The sequence below is a fragment of the Solanum lycopersicum genome, chromosome 11 (genome assembly GCF_036512215.1).
Source record: "Solanum lycopersicum chromosome 11, SLM_r2.1".
Classification (NCBI taxonomy): Eukaryota; Viridiplantae; Streptophyta; class Magnoliopsida; order Solanales; family Solanaceae; genus Solanum; species Solanum lycopersicum.
Genome location: NC_090810.1, coordinates 61,127,080 through 61,140,373, shown reverse-complemented (window position 1 = coordinate 61,140,373; position 13,294 = coordinate 61,127,080). Strand labels below are relative to the sequence as shown.

The window sequence follows — 13,294 nt, the reverse complement described above, 5'->3', positions numbered from 1 at the left end:
GATAGTTATCGATATTTATATCATTCATTAAGTTTTTGACTTATCTATATTATTTTTATGAAGAAAGGCTTATATATGTTATCAGTTAGAAAATGAATTTGAGTGGTTAACAATAAGGGTAAAGAAAAATATAGAATAATAGATACATCTTAATTTTTAAAAATAAGACAAATAAATATAGATATCGATCTACTTTCAGTATAAAAAATTAAGTAAAAGTGGAAAAATATTGTCTCTCTTTACTAAATATTGATTCTACTGAATGATTGACAGTCTTCAAGAGAAAAATAATCAGTTAATCATAAAAATTCTAAAATTATCATAAATAATTTGAGACGGAAAAAAATAATATTTGTTGAAAATTTCTAACCAGTCATTATCTCTCAAATAACATAATGATACAATTCATCATTTCATCAAAAGATCAATCAAATCAATTATTGATCCCACCACTTTCTTTGATTATCTTTGGATCCTATGCAAATGGCTAAATATTTTTGTTCCTATCTATTTTAGGACTACTAATAAAAACAACTAGGATAAAATAAATATGGGAAACTGTGTAGAAAAAGTATTCTAAAGGTGCATGAGAACTCAAACTTTGAATTTAAGAAAATATGAAGACTCTTAACACATTGAAAATGCATGACTCACTATTTATCAATTATTACATTATTCAACTAACCAAAGTATTGTGATGTAATTTCTCCTCTAATAGCACGTTTCTATTTTAAATTCAAGATCTTTAATTAAAATTGTATGATTCATTCTCTAATAGCACGTTTCGATTTGATTCGTACTGAACATAACCTAACACTTTGTTTTGGATGGTTGTTATTTGTTGTCATAATGTATTTTATCGTACTATATTGTTTTAGTTAATATAATGTTTAGATAGATCGTTTTTTATCATTACATAATGTCACGTATTTATAATTTGAATGATAAACTGTAAGTACGTGGTAGAGCTACAATGAAAATGTATGGTTAATGACAAAATAAATTATTAAATAATAAATAAAGATAAAAATGAGAACATAATATTAAAATAACGATGCGAGTACACACACCAAATCAATCGTTACAAAAATTGATCTTTTCGTTATTACCTAACAATGAATTCAAACTATACATTATAATAATCAAATCAGATATCGTATTTAAACTAGCAATACAATAGCATACAACATATAACAACCATCCAAACAAGTTGAAATTCTTCCTCATCATAATCAACTCACAATTGACCTACCATTAACTTATTTCAATAAATTAATTGAGAATATTTCCATAATAAAATTTCAAAAATTAATCTTGATGATTTTTTTATTATTTATTTTTAAATTAAACAACCCTCCACTTTTAGTGATGTACATATGAGAGAAATTAAAGTGAGACAAATAGTGGATGATGAAGTCACTATACCATAGAGGATTAGTCAAGTTTTATAATAAGTTGACTGGTCAAATATTTTGCCTATTAGTCAAAATAAAACATAAATACTGACAAAATAAAAGTAAAAATGTGGGGACTGCTTGTGGGAATGTTTAGAAAACTGAGCCTCATATTTGCAAATATAAATAAAAAATAGAAGGAGAGTACTAACAAAGAAAAGAATCTGCATGCATTTCTATTTTCTTCTTTTGATAAAATTAGTAGTAAAAACTATAGTGTAAAAAAAATAAAATGTCATGTCATGTATAATGTCATGCTCAGATTAGGCAGAAGGTTCTAATCACACATTATAAGAAAATCAAATAAAGGATTTGCTTTGTGCTTTGAGCTCATTGGCCTTTGAAAATGTTCTAATTACATTTTTATTTTTATATACTTTCGTAGATCGAGATATTTTTGATTTATCGCGAACATAATGAGAGAGGATCGACCAACATTTCAATTCCAAGAGTAGATTTGTCAAGATGACCTAAATTGGAGTGGGAGAGACGAGATTAGCATCTAACGTGTACTATATATATATATATATATATATATATTAAGTGAATTCTTCTAAGTTCAACAAGTTTTTCCGCTTGTTAGGGTGACAACAGGACATGTGTGGGCTAGGTGAGAGCGAGTTGAACTTATCCCAATAAAAATAGAATCGTAATGTCCGATCACTTTGTCCTGTTTATTTTCTCAATATTTTCTACCATTTTTAGTGTGTACTTAATTAAGACAAAATCCACGTCGTCCCATTGCGATCCTAATAGTCATTTCTATTCAATATATATAGTTTGTTGAAGGAGCAAATAATGATAGGTTGTTTCAACACAAAGTCTTGTATTATTATATAAATATTCCAACCTTATTTGACAAGCTAAATTTGTAATTGATTGATCTAATTGGATGCATTGAAAATTTTACCCCTTTGTTTTTCAAAACAAAACCATCATTATCATCTTTAATTAATTAATATTATTTGTGTTCACATCACAAGAAAGTAACCTAATATTGCATGTGTCTTAAGACTAATTAGTAAACTATATAAATCTCAATTTAATCATATTTATGATTTCAAAAATCACATGTATGACTAAAATTATGTTAAAAGACAAAATGTAATCATAATTTGTCCACATGTTAGGTAATGTACTAATTAATAACAACACATCCATGGGAAATCAAGTGTCTGAGTAGGAAATTAAACCATGACACTCTTTTTAGTCCTAATTAATCAATAAAAAGTAATTTATAGGAATAATTTCATAAACCTTTTTTTCAGTTTCGCTCAATAACATTTACTTTTTTTTTTTAGTTTACGATATCACATTCATTTTTTTTATTTTATGTTATAAAGCAAAATCGAGAGAGAAATCTCTGGAATTATTTCAAATTTATAAAATATCTATAGATTAAGAGTTGTGGTGGAATAATAATATTTCTTCATTCTTAATTAAAATTTAGAGATTTCGAATTCGAATTTTATTGACAGATAAGTATGTCGTTGCTTTTTTCTTTTTGAAATGGCATTAATTACCTTTTAATATGAAAATTTCCGAAAATTCTAAATTTAAATATGATATTTAATGTAAATATGAGACACAAAATAAGAAATTAAATTCAAATATCACTATCATGTTGATTGCTTTTTTGTTAAAACATGAACATTTGGAAAAAAAATAATGTTAAGCAATTCCTTGACATGTGTTTGACTAATAATTAGTGGTTAGTTAAATTTGTCTGTCTATGGTCTCATCACTTAATTCTAAAGTTTCAAGGTATAATACTACAATATAATTAGTGTAATATTTTTAGCTAATCATGTTATTACTTACTCCCTCGGTTCGGTATTATTTGTTATGATTTCTATTTTTAGAGTTAAATTATATAAATTTTGATCAGCATTTTAAGATGCATTTTTTCATCATATTAATATGCAGAAAATTGCAATTTATAGTACTTTTCATATAGTTTTACAATATCTAATTTTTTATTTAAAATATCGAATAAATGTGATCTAATTTAACTTTGAAAATTAATCAAATTGATTTTCGAAAAACATAACATGACAAATAATTTCGAACAGAGGGAGTATTATGTTTTTCTAGTTAGTGTTCCTTGTTCAAATAATACATATATTGAATTGATAATTTTAAGTGATATTTCATATTTATTTTATTTTTACTATTCTATATCATATTTTATATTTATTTTTATCGTATCTTCTATTTCAACTTTATTTTTCATATTATTTATCTGAATTATATAACATTTAAAAAGTAATATTTTCTTATTTACATATTAAATACAAGAAAATGAAAAACCATCTGACTTATTTTCTTGCTACTAAACTCACTTTAACCATTAATTCCAAGTTTGAGACTTTGAAAATTATAAAAATTCTCTCGTGAATTTAAACTTGATTGCGTTTTAGTATAAATATCGAATATTATATTAAATTTTTTTTTTTTAAAAATGTGAAAAACATTAGTTAGTGGATGGTCGGCAAATGTAGACCTACGTGTGTTTTTAATATTAAAACGACACGTAGCATATAAAATTGCTGCTAGCTGATGAATTATTCCATTATCATTCCCCTTAGTGGACTTTTGGCCCTACCTTAAATTCTCCTTCTTCAAGTAAGGTATAATTCCCCATTTCAACAAGGGGCCCTCTATAATCTCGTAGTTTGAGCGGATCGAATCGGATATGAATAATTTAAAAATATATATATGAATTTATGTCTAATATTGGTGATGAGTATTGTTAAATATTGTTTTTATTAATGTAGATATTACCGATAATAGTTAGTGATACTGATATCTGATAATAGTGGATGATAATATAGTGATATCTAGTATATAGTGGTGATGAGTTTATATATGGTTAGTAATAGTGACGATAGAATATTGAATTGTTTTATATATATGATGGTCGTAACTGAAGATAATAGTTATAAAATTCGTTTGGATTGGTGATAGTTGACGATGAAGAGCAACAATCGTGGGATTGGGGGGGGGAGGGGTGAATAAATATAGAATTAAAGAACAATCATTTTCGTAGAAACTCTTTGAATAAACATTTTAATAATATTTATTATGAATTTTGATTATTGTAATAAAGAAAAAATAAATATGTTAACCATTACTATTTCAATAATTAAGGACCAGACCTAAATATAAATAAATTTAATGATTAATATTCAAAAATTCATTTAGCACAACAAAATTGATAGACGAATTCATTACTCAATTAGTTTACGAGGCGAAAATCATCCAAAAGCATATAAGAATATATAATAACATGCGATATATAATATTATTACTTATAGACCTTCAACTTCAAAAAAAATATATAAAGCCAACAATTATGAAAAAAAATTTGTAAAAACAATAAGATAATCGAAGAACTAAAAACAACAAATAGTAAAAATAGAAAATTAAATATAAAATGCCAAAAATAATAAGATATTAAAATACTATTACTACAACTATAAAAATCGAAATACAAACACCATTATCTATTAACCATCCATCACAATTCTCGACCTCTATATTTTACGAAAAAAATCGATATACACGTGACAAAAGCTGTTTGGTCACGTGCCACATGTGGTTCTGTGATGGTTAGTTTGATGAAACAAACTCTATTAATAAACACAAAAATACAAATGAGCCGTTAGCAAGTAATGGTCAGTTTGTGTACTGATTTCGTTTCAAAATAAATGTTGTTTTAAAATTTTAAAATTAAAAAAAAATATATTACGTATTTTGTTGGATAATTTTATGTTTTATGTGATATTCTACATGTACTATGTCATATAGAATATGTTATGCATGTGTTTACTTATTTAAATGTGTGCACGTTTAAATTAAAATTAGAGAACGTAGATATCAGTTGAAGCTAGGATAAATGAAAAATTTATATATCATATCTTAATCAACTCTATTCTTATCCTTGATCTTCTTACTATGTTCGATTTTCAAAAAACGATTATTAGTTAACGATAATTTAGTAACTTACATAATGACTTCGTTATGAATGTTATTTTGTTGAAAGATTACACCTACTTTAGAAAAAAAATAATAATACCTTTTAAATTTAAATTATTTGATATTTCATATTTATTGACCCAATTCGTTAATTATATTTTTGTCAGGCATGTTGAAGAAGTACCTCAATTGAAAATTATAACTTATTTTCTAAAAAGAATTTTAAAATAATTAGAAACTTTTGGGCTTCTCTTATTGGGCCCCCAATTAGAAATTTTTATTATGGGCTGAATTGTTGGTCATCAAGGTGTCGTATGTATGGCACTAAATGGTAAAAATGTCATTACGTAGCCATTTTTAGGATTTTGGTGCGTCCATATACATCTAGTTTGTAATATTTTGAATCTTATAAGATTTTGGTGCGTCCATATACGTTTGAGTACTTGTATCTCGGCATACATTTGGTCAAAATTAAGTGGAATTTGTTCTAGATACATTGTATCAAAGTAGATTATCATATATTTGAGATATATAGATAAATCTCGTGCACCTCCCTCACGTCTCACTCGCCACTTTCCTCTGTATTTGGTCACCTAGATATATGTCAATCACACTAGTGGGTGATTCGCATGTATCTGGGATATAGGACTATCTCGCTCGTCTCCCTCTCCATCTCGCTCGCATCTCTCCCCGTTTTAGTGTATCTTATATAGTAGGAAACTTTTAATTAGTGATAAAATATATAATTATTTAAAAAATAAAAATATATATATAGAGAGAGAATTAATATATATGGTATGAAACATATCTAATAAAATAGTTTTCCCTATATATATAAAATTCTTTGCACCCTCAGGTATATAAGTTTAAATTCAATACTCATATATTGTAGCTTTTAAGGGCACCACAAGTGCAATTTCATTTAACGTAGAAGTGAAGATACTTCGTTTAAGTTGGCTTTAACTTACAATTGAGCACTCCAACTTACATATTTGATCATCTCAACACCTTCAAAATTTATGTCCGATCAGCATCGGGTGTCCACAAGACACATTAGGAGAGAAGTTGAGATGTCTATACGTACATTCTCAAAGTTGGAGTGTTCAGTTGTCAACTAGGCAAAGTTAAGATGTCTGTACTATGCTAAAAAATAACTAACCATTCAACACAAATCACAGCAGCTCAAAATCAGTAAAGAGCATATTTACAAACAGCATAGATAGATACTCAAGAAAACATGAAAGAAAAGAGTAACAGAATTGAACAATCATTAGACTCAGTTCTAGGCTGAGCAGAGCTTCTATATGATTACAATAAGTAAGAAGTTCAGTTGATTTTGTTTCAAATACATAAACTAAGAGGTTAAAAGTTCAAGGATCATCACATAAGTACCTTTTCCGCGTACTTTTTCCTATTTCAGTGGCTTCTTCCATAACTCGCCAATCCTTTTAAGCATATTTGGATTTTTCCTTTTCATTAAATCTTCATCCATGTCCTCAAAGTAAGGTGAGCTAATCTTGCAAGGACTGTAAGGACTATCCATTGATCCGGTTCTTTCCATGAACTTCCCATTATTGCCATTTGATAGCATCGCGGTTGCTACTTCTGCAGCCTTCCTCCATTGGTCTGACTGAATCTTTAACTTTCTTAGTTCAGCTTCCATTTCTGCATTGGAAGCTTGAGCTGCATCCAATTGCTCGGTTACTCTAGCCACCCGTCGGTTACTCTTATCAACCTCCTCATTCATGTAGCCGAGCTTCATGAGAGCTTCTCGTTCTGCAGTGTTTGCAGCCTCTAGTTCAGCAGCAACTTCATCCTTCACTTTACCTCTATTGCTTTCTTTTTTGTCAGTTTCCGACTTCAGGATCTCATTTTCCTCTAAAATATTCTGTAGTTCAGTTTCCTTATCCATCAGATTTGCCTTCAGAGTTTCGATATCAAGTCTTGATCTTTGAAGCTCCTTTTCGAGTACATTTTCTCCTTTTCCAGATCGCGCGTTCTCTAGTTTCATGATAAGATTCTCATTCTCTTCACAAATACCTTGCAGTTCAGTTTCTTTGTCCATCAAATTCGCCTTCAACTCCTCTATTTGTGTTTTGAAGTTTTGTAATTCTCCCTGCAGTTCATCTTCCCTTTGCTTCGACATTGACTTGATTTGCTCCACCAACTCATAGGCACTTCTCATTTCAAGCGTGCTTCGATTTTTCTCTTCATTGAATTTGATGTCAGCTGCTTTCAGATCAGCCCTCAGACGTTGAACTTCAGATTTCAGAGAAGACAGTTCTGCCTCAAGTGTTTCCTTACTTTCATCAATTTCGACAATTTCACTTTCACCAACATTACCAGTACCTGATTGGAGTTTGCAAACAAGGTCTTCCAGTGAACTTGCATGTGCTTTCGATTGATCCAACTCAGAAGATAAAGCATTGTATGCTTCCACAACTTTATTACCATCAGACCTTAGGCTCTCCACAATCTTCTTTGCTGATTCCAGTTGCAACAGAGTTTCAGTAACAAGTGCTTGAGCCTGAGCTTCGGAATCTTTGCTATCCTTTAGCTGTTTTTTCATGTCTTCCAGAAGCAAAAGTGTATCCGACAAGTTCTGTTTCAAGCTTTGGAGTTCCGCTTGGGCTGCTTCTGCGTCTTTGATTTTCGTAGCCTCGGATATAGCAACAGTTTCCAGCTGAGTCTTTAGTTCCTTTATCTCATTCAAAGCAGAAGCTAATGAAGCTGAGTCAGCTGAATGCTGTTTCTGGATCGTCTCTAGTTCTGAACGCAATGTCAGATCCTCGGAAGACTTTTGGTGGTCAGTCGGACATGTACACTCAGAAGAAGGCTGATTCACAAGCTGTTTCGGAGACTGGTCTGGTTCGGAGGACAATACTGCACACTGTTCCTTTGACTCCTTTGCCTCTACCTCAGTTTGCTTTTTGCATGCTTCTGAGGAGTTTAGCTTGTCTTTGAGATCATTTTTGAGCTGAGTGATTTGGGACTCCAATTCAGTAACCTTGCTTGCGCCCTTCTTCTTTAAACAACAAAGAAAAAGATTTAGGATATAGATGCACATATCGGTAAAAAAAACTACAAAACGACACAGGATCGAGTACAACAAAGTTGATAAAATGTGATTAACATTGATGCCAATCCGACTATATGAAACCATATTGTTGAACATGGTCACACTTGCAGCACATTATCAGCAGAAGAGAGAAAATCTAAACAATTTTTATATTGAGTAGTGACAAATTACTTCTGCTAAAAATTCATTGTCAACCACAAGTAAATACATTCACAAATCGAACCTTCAAAATCAAATGAGGACAGCAGCATCAAGAAAAAGCTGCAACATACAAAAGATTCAATAACACTCAAAGAAATCCAGAACTGTGAACTGGTGAGCATGGTCTAGAGTAGCAATATTATGGTATCTGTAATAAAAGGATAAAGAAAAGATGACATCTAATAGTTTTACTCAGTTTGATGGCCATCAAGGATCAATTTTAGGCTATTACACTGAAGCAATCTTGCTTAAAATCAACTGTGAAGTATTAAAGATATCGGGAAGCCTATAAGGGCACAAAAAGGTATCAGTGACACAGAGGCAAATGAGAATTAAGATTCTAAATTTATCTTAGCAAATGGACACAGCCCTGGAGCACAAAGTTGATAGTCAATGACTCAATGCTTATGTTCTGGCAATTCAAAAGAACTGGAAAGGCATTTTCAAACTTTTTGCAATGCTTTCTAATAAAACACAGACAAAAGAAACAACAGCATCTAGAGGAAACGAAATGGTAGGAGTTGCACATCAGTATTGTCAAATTTAAACCTTTATATAATAGCAGAAGAAGTTTATTTGGCACTAAAACAACAACATACCCAGTGTGGGGTAGAGTGGACGCAGACCTTACCCCTACCACATGTAGGTAGAGAGGTTGTTTCTAAAAAACCCTAGACTCGCTTCAACAACAGCAACATACCTCGAGAAATTCCAGAAGTTGGGCCTTGGGAGGGTAAAATGAACGCCCACTACCTCGTGCAGGTAGAGAGGTTGTTTGCAAAAGACTGCCAGACTCAAGTGCATCAAATCGAAGAAATATATAATCTCTTGTTTCCAAAAAATCCTAGACTCGAGTGCATCAACAACAACAACATACCCAGTGTGGGGGTACAGCGTACGCAGACCTTACCTCTACCACACGTAGGTAGAGAGGTTGTTTCCAAAAAACCCTAGACTCGAGTTCATCAACAACAACATACCCCGTGAAATCCCAGAAGTGGGGCCTGGGGAGGGGAATGAACGCACAACTTCCCACTACCTCGTGCAGGTAGAAAGGTTGTTTCCAAAAGACCGCCGACTCAAGTGCATCAAATCAAAGAAATGTATAATCTCTCATTCTTAACAGCAAGGGCAATTTTGGCACAATGAAAACTTTGTCACCACAGTAGAGATAAAACCCCTCCCCCTTCTTTCAATTTCCCTTTTTGTCACTCTAAAAATTATTCAAACATAAACAATCATTTCTTTTCAACATCTTTCCATTCTATTCTCTAAATTATAAAGATGCTATTCCAAATAAATTCAGTTTAAGCCAAGAGAATTTTACCTCTGACTCCAAACTTTTCGGCGATTTCTGCTCGGCGACCTTAGCCCTTCTCTCTTTAGGTGTCCTACCATTAACATGAGGAGAAGATGCAGAATCAGAATCCGATGCCCCCGTCTTCAGGCGGCGCACAACTCTCGGAGAAATTTTATGAGGCACATCTTGAGGAACACCTCTAGGAGATATCTTTTGAGGCGCTTCTCGAGATCTCACAGCCCGAGGAGAAATCTTTAGAGGCACTTCTGACGAATTGCCTCGCGGAGATTTCTTCTGTGGCACTTCAGAGGAACTGTTTCTGTTATCCAAATGAAAAAAGAAAAGAAAAGTTCAGAACACAACTACAGAAATGAAACATGAATATTGGTTAGACTACTTTGCAATGTTCAAATAGTACAAAATTTTTGCACAACATTTACTACTATCATAAATCACTTAACCACAAATAGAAAAACCATTATATCATTCTTATCTATATTTAATGCCAAAAAAGATTACAGTTTTCAAGGATTCTTTAATGAAAAACACATTTAAAGCACATCCTTTTATTCAGTTACAACATTCAAGATTTATAATCATAAACTCACCCTGCCATTCTTATTCTTCAACACACCCTTAAGAGAAACTTAACAAGAAAGTATCAAAAAACAAAAGCTGTCATTTTTTCCCTATGAACTACAAGTAGTTATAGAAGTTCATATGTCACCATTAAAACTTATAGCTTCAAAAGGGGCCCCATTTCATTACCATTACAAGAACAACTCCATGAATTCCAGCCAGGATAAGTCCATTTTTTGATTTACTAAATAATCATAAATGCCAACTGAAGTTACCTTGCTTTTGGGGTCTGCATATCTCAACAACCTTTAGGCCCACAAGAGTAAAATCTTGGTGGTAAGAAGATTTTTCCTGTTCAATGCCCTCTGACCCACAAACACTGCAAGATTACATAAACATTATACTCAAGCTAAAGACCACTCATATAGTAGAATGAAATTAAGGGAATCCAATGTAAGTAAACAATAAATGCACTAAAACTCCTTCGCAATACGCGATTGCAGAGATGGGTCGAACTCGTGACCTCCTAGTCACGTGACAACAACTTTACGAGTTATGTCAAGGCAAGAAAATTGACCCTCCAAAGATAGATGGACAGAAACTTATCATAGTAACATGGGAATAACTTAAAGAAAAGAAAAGGGAGTCTTGGTTCACTTAGCCACATTGAATGTTCAACAAAAATAAGGTGAGTTTGGTACAAATTTTAATTGCAGTCACAAGGACCATACAGTGAACAGTATATAGGACAAGTTGCATAATATTTTTTACCCTTCTTAGTTCACAAACTATTCAAAATATAAGACTATTTTAATGAGGCTATGGGACAGTAGGGCCAAAGGGTAAAAACATATGCTCCTCAATTAAAGGCAGTCTTCAACTAGACATAAATTATCCTCCATTTTAGCCTGAATGAAGGGGCAGCTACAGTTAACTAACTATCATCTTCTTCAAACATAGATTCTTGAAACAAATTAAGCTAGCATTTGACCACAACTTCAGTTTTTTTCCAACTAATATGCACATCCAAACACAACTTCAAATTCCAAAAATCACAACATCAAAAACTCAAATTTTCAAGTTCTTCAAAATCTGTGGTTAAACAGGAGCTAAATATGAAGAAAAAACAAAATTACTGAAAAATAGTGTCCAAAAAAAACCCCACCTTGGTTCTCTGCAAAATCTGAAAGTCAGACAGATCCAGATAAGCTTAACATGAATGCTTCAAAACTGAAATGATAAAATGAAAAACAGAAGAGGAAGAACAAAATGCCTCAAAAACTAAGAAACAAACAATGCAATTTTTATTTTAAAAAGGGAATATACACACATGACACTAAAAAAAAGCTTCAAAAGATAAGTAGAAAGAGTTCTTGAAACTCATCAAGATTCCATTTTTATTTACTTTTAAGCTAAACTCCCCTGCAAACTGTAAAGCTGAGAACTTTAGTGAGACATCAAGCTCAAAACACAGACAAAACACTGTTAAATCTTTCTTCTAAAACAAAAAAAAAAGTTCCTTTTTTTAAAAGAACCATAATGCTACATTCCAAAAAGTTCAAAAAAAGTTGTCATCATGACATTGTACTCCATCATATGCAAAATCAAAAGTTTGAAACTTTTCAACACCCCACAAAAGAAAAAACCATAAAAGAAGAGAAAATGTGTAATTGGGGTTTTGGTCTTACCAAGGAAATATAGTTAGAATTTAGAACATTTATATTTTCCACCATTCATTCACAACAGAAACAAGAATTAGAAGTAAAAAAATAGTAGTAGTACTAGTGTTTATGGCACAGTATTCAAGGTCACCTGCTTTGGTTGATGAGTACCTAATCTTTTTCTGACTTTGGCTTCTTTCTCTCTATTTGTTTGGCTCTTAGCTGTGTAATGTGGACTACAAAAGAGAGTCTAGAGGATATATGCTTAAACTTTTCCTGCTAACTTTTGAAAATAAGATACAACAACATGTTCTACAAGTGGGGTCCACAAAAATGCGATGTATATACAGTCTTATCTATCTTGTTAACGTAGAGAGGTTGAATATGTTGAAAATAAGATATAATAACAAACACATGTATAAGAGGGGTCAAGACAAATGTGGTGTCTAGTTTGTGAACGTAGAAAGGTTGTATATGTTGAAAATAAAATACATCAATAATATATTTCACTATACGCGAGTTCAAAAGAAGACTGTGTTTATACAATGTTATATATCTTGCAAACTTAGAGAAGTAGAAATGTTGAAAATGAGATACACCAAAATATATTTCATAGAATGGGATTTAGAGAAGACGATTTATATACTTTCTTATCTATCTTACGAGTGTAGAGAGGTTGAATATGTTGAAAATAAGATATATCAATAATATATTTCATTAAGTGGAGTTCATAGAAGACGATAACGTATATACAATCTAATCTATCTTGCGAACACAAAGAGGTTGAAAATGTTGAAAAAAAGATATACAAATAACATATTTCACGAGTGGGCTATAGACAAGACAAATATGTAAACAATCTTATCTATCTTGCAAAAGTAGAGAGACTAGATATTTTGATATTAAAATGCATTAATAATATATTTTATAAGTGGCATTCGGAGAATACACTCTAATCTATCTTGCATGTTGAAAATAAAATACACCAATAAAATATCACAAATGGAGTTCAAAAGAAGGCGGAGGTGTATAGAGTCATATT

At 31.3% G+C, this 13,294-nt stretch overlaps 1 protein-coding gene across 17 annotated transcripts; it reads right to left on the bottom strand.

Annotated features, from left to right (window-relative positions):
- Window positions 1-6,635: 6,635 nt before the first annotated feature.
- On the bottom strand, window positions 6,636-12,537 carry LOC101249607 (interactor of constitutive active ROPs 3). 17 transcript variants are annotated; one of them, XM_010315222.4, is made up of 5 exons: window positions 12,404-12,480; window positions 11,757-11,821; window positions 10,867-10,970; window positions 10,040-10,331; window positions 6,636-8,457 (listed from the first exon to the last, which is right to left on the bottom strand). In XM_010315222.4, the coding sequence occupies exons 3-5, from the start codon at window positions 10,884-10,886 to the stop codon at window positions 6,844-6,846; spliced, it is 1,926 nt and encodes a 641-aa protein (XP_010313524.2). In that variant the 5' UTR covers window positions 10,887-10,970; window positions 11,757-11,821; window positions 12,404-12,480; the 3' UTR covers window positions 6,636-6,843. The 17 variants fall into 17 exon arrangements, with proteins under 17 accessions (XP_010313524.2, XP_069147782.1, XP_069147780.1 ...); XM_069291681.1 differs by having other exon boundaries at window positions 6,636-8,454; window positions 12,424-12,480; XM_069291679.1 differs by having other exon boundaries at window positions 12,280-12,425.
- Window positions 12,538-13,294: the final 757 nt, after the last annotated feature.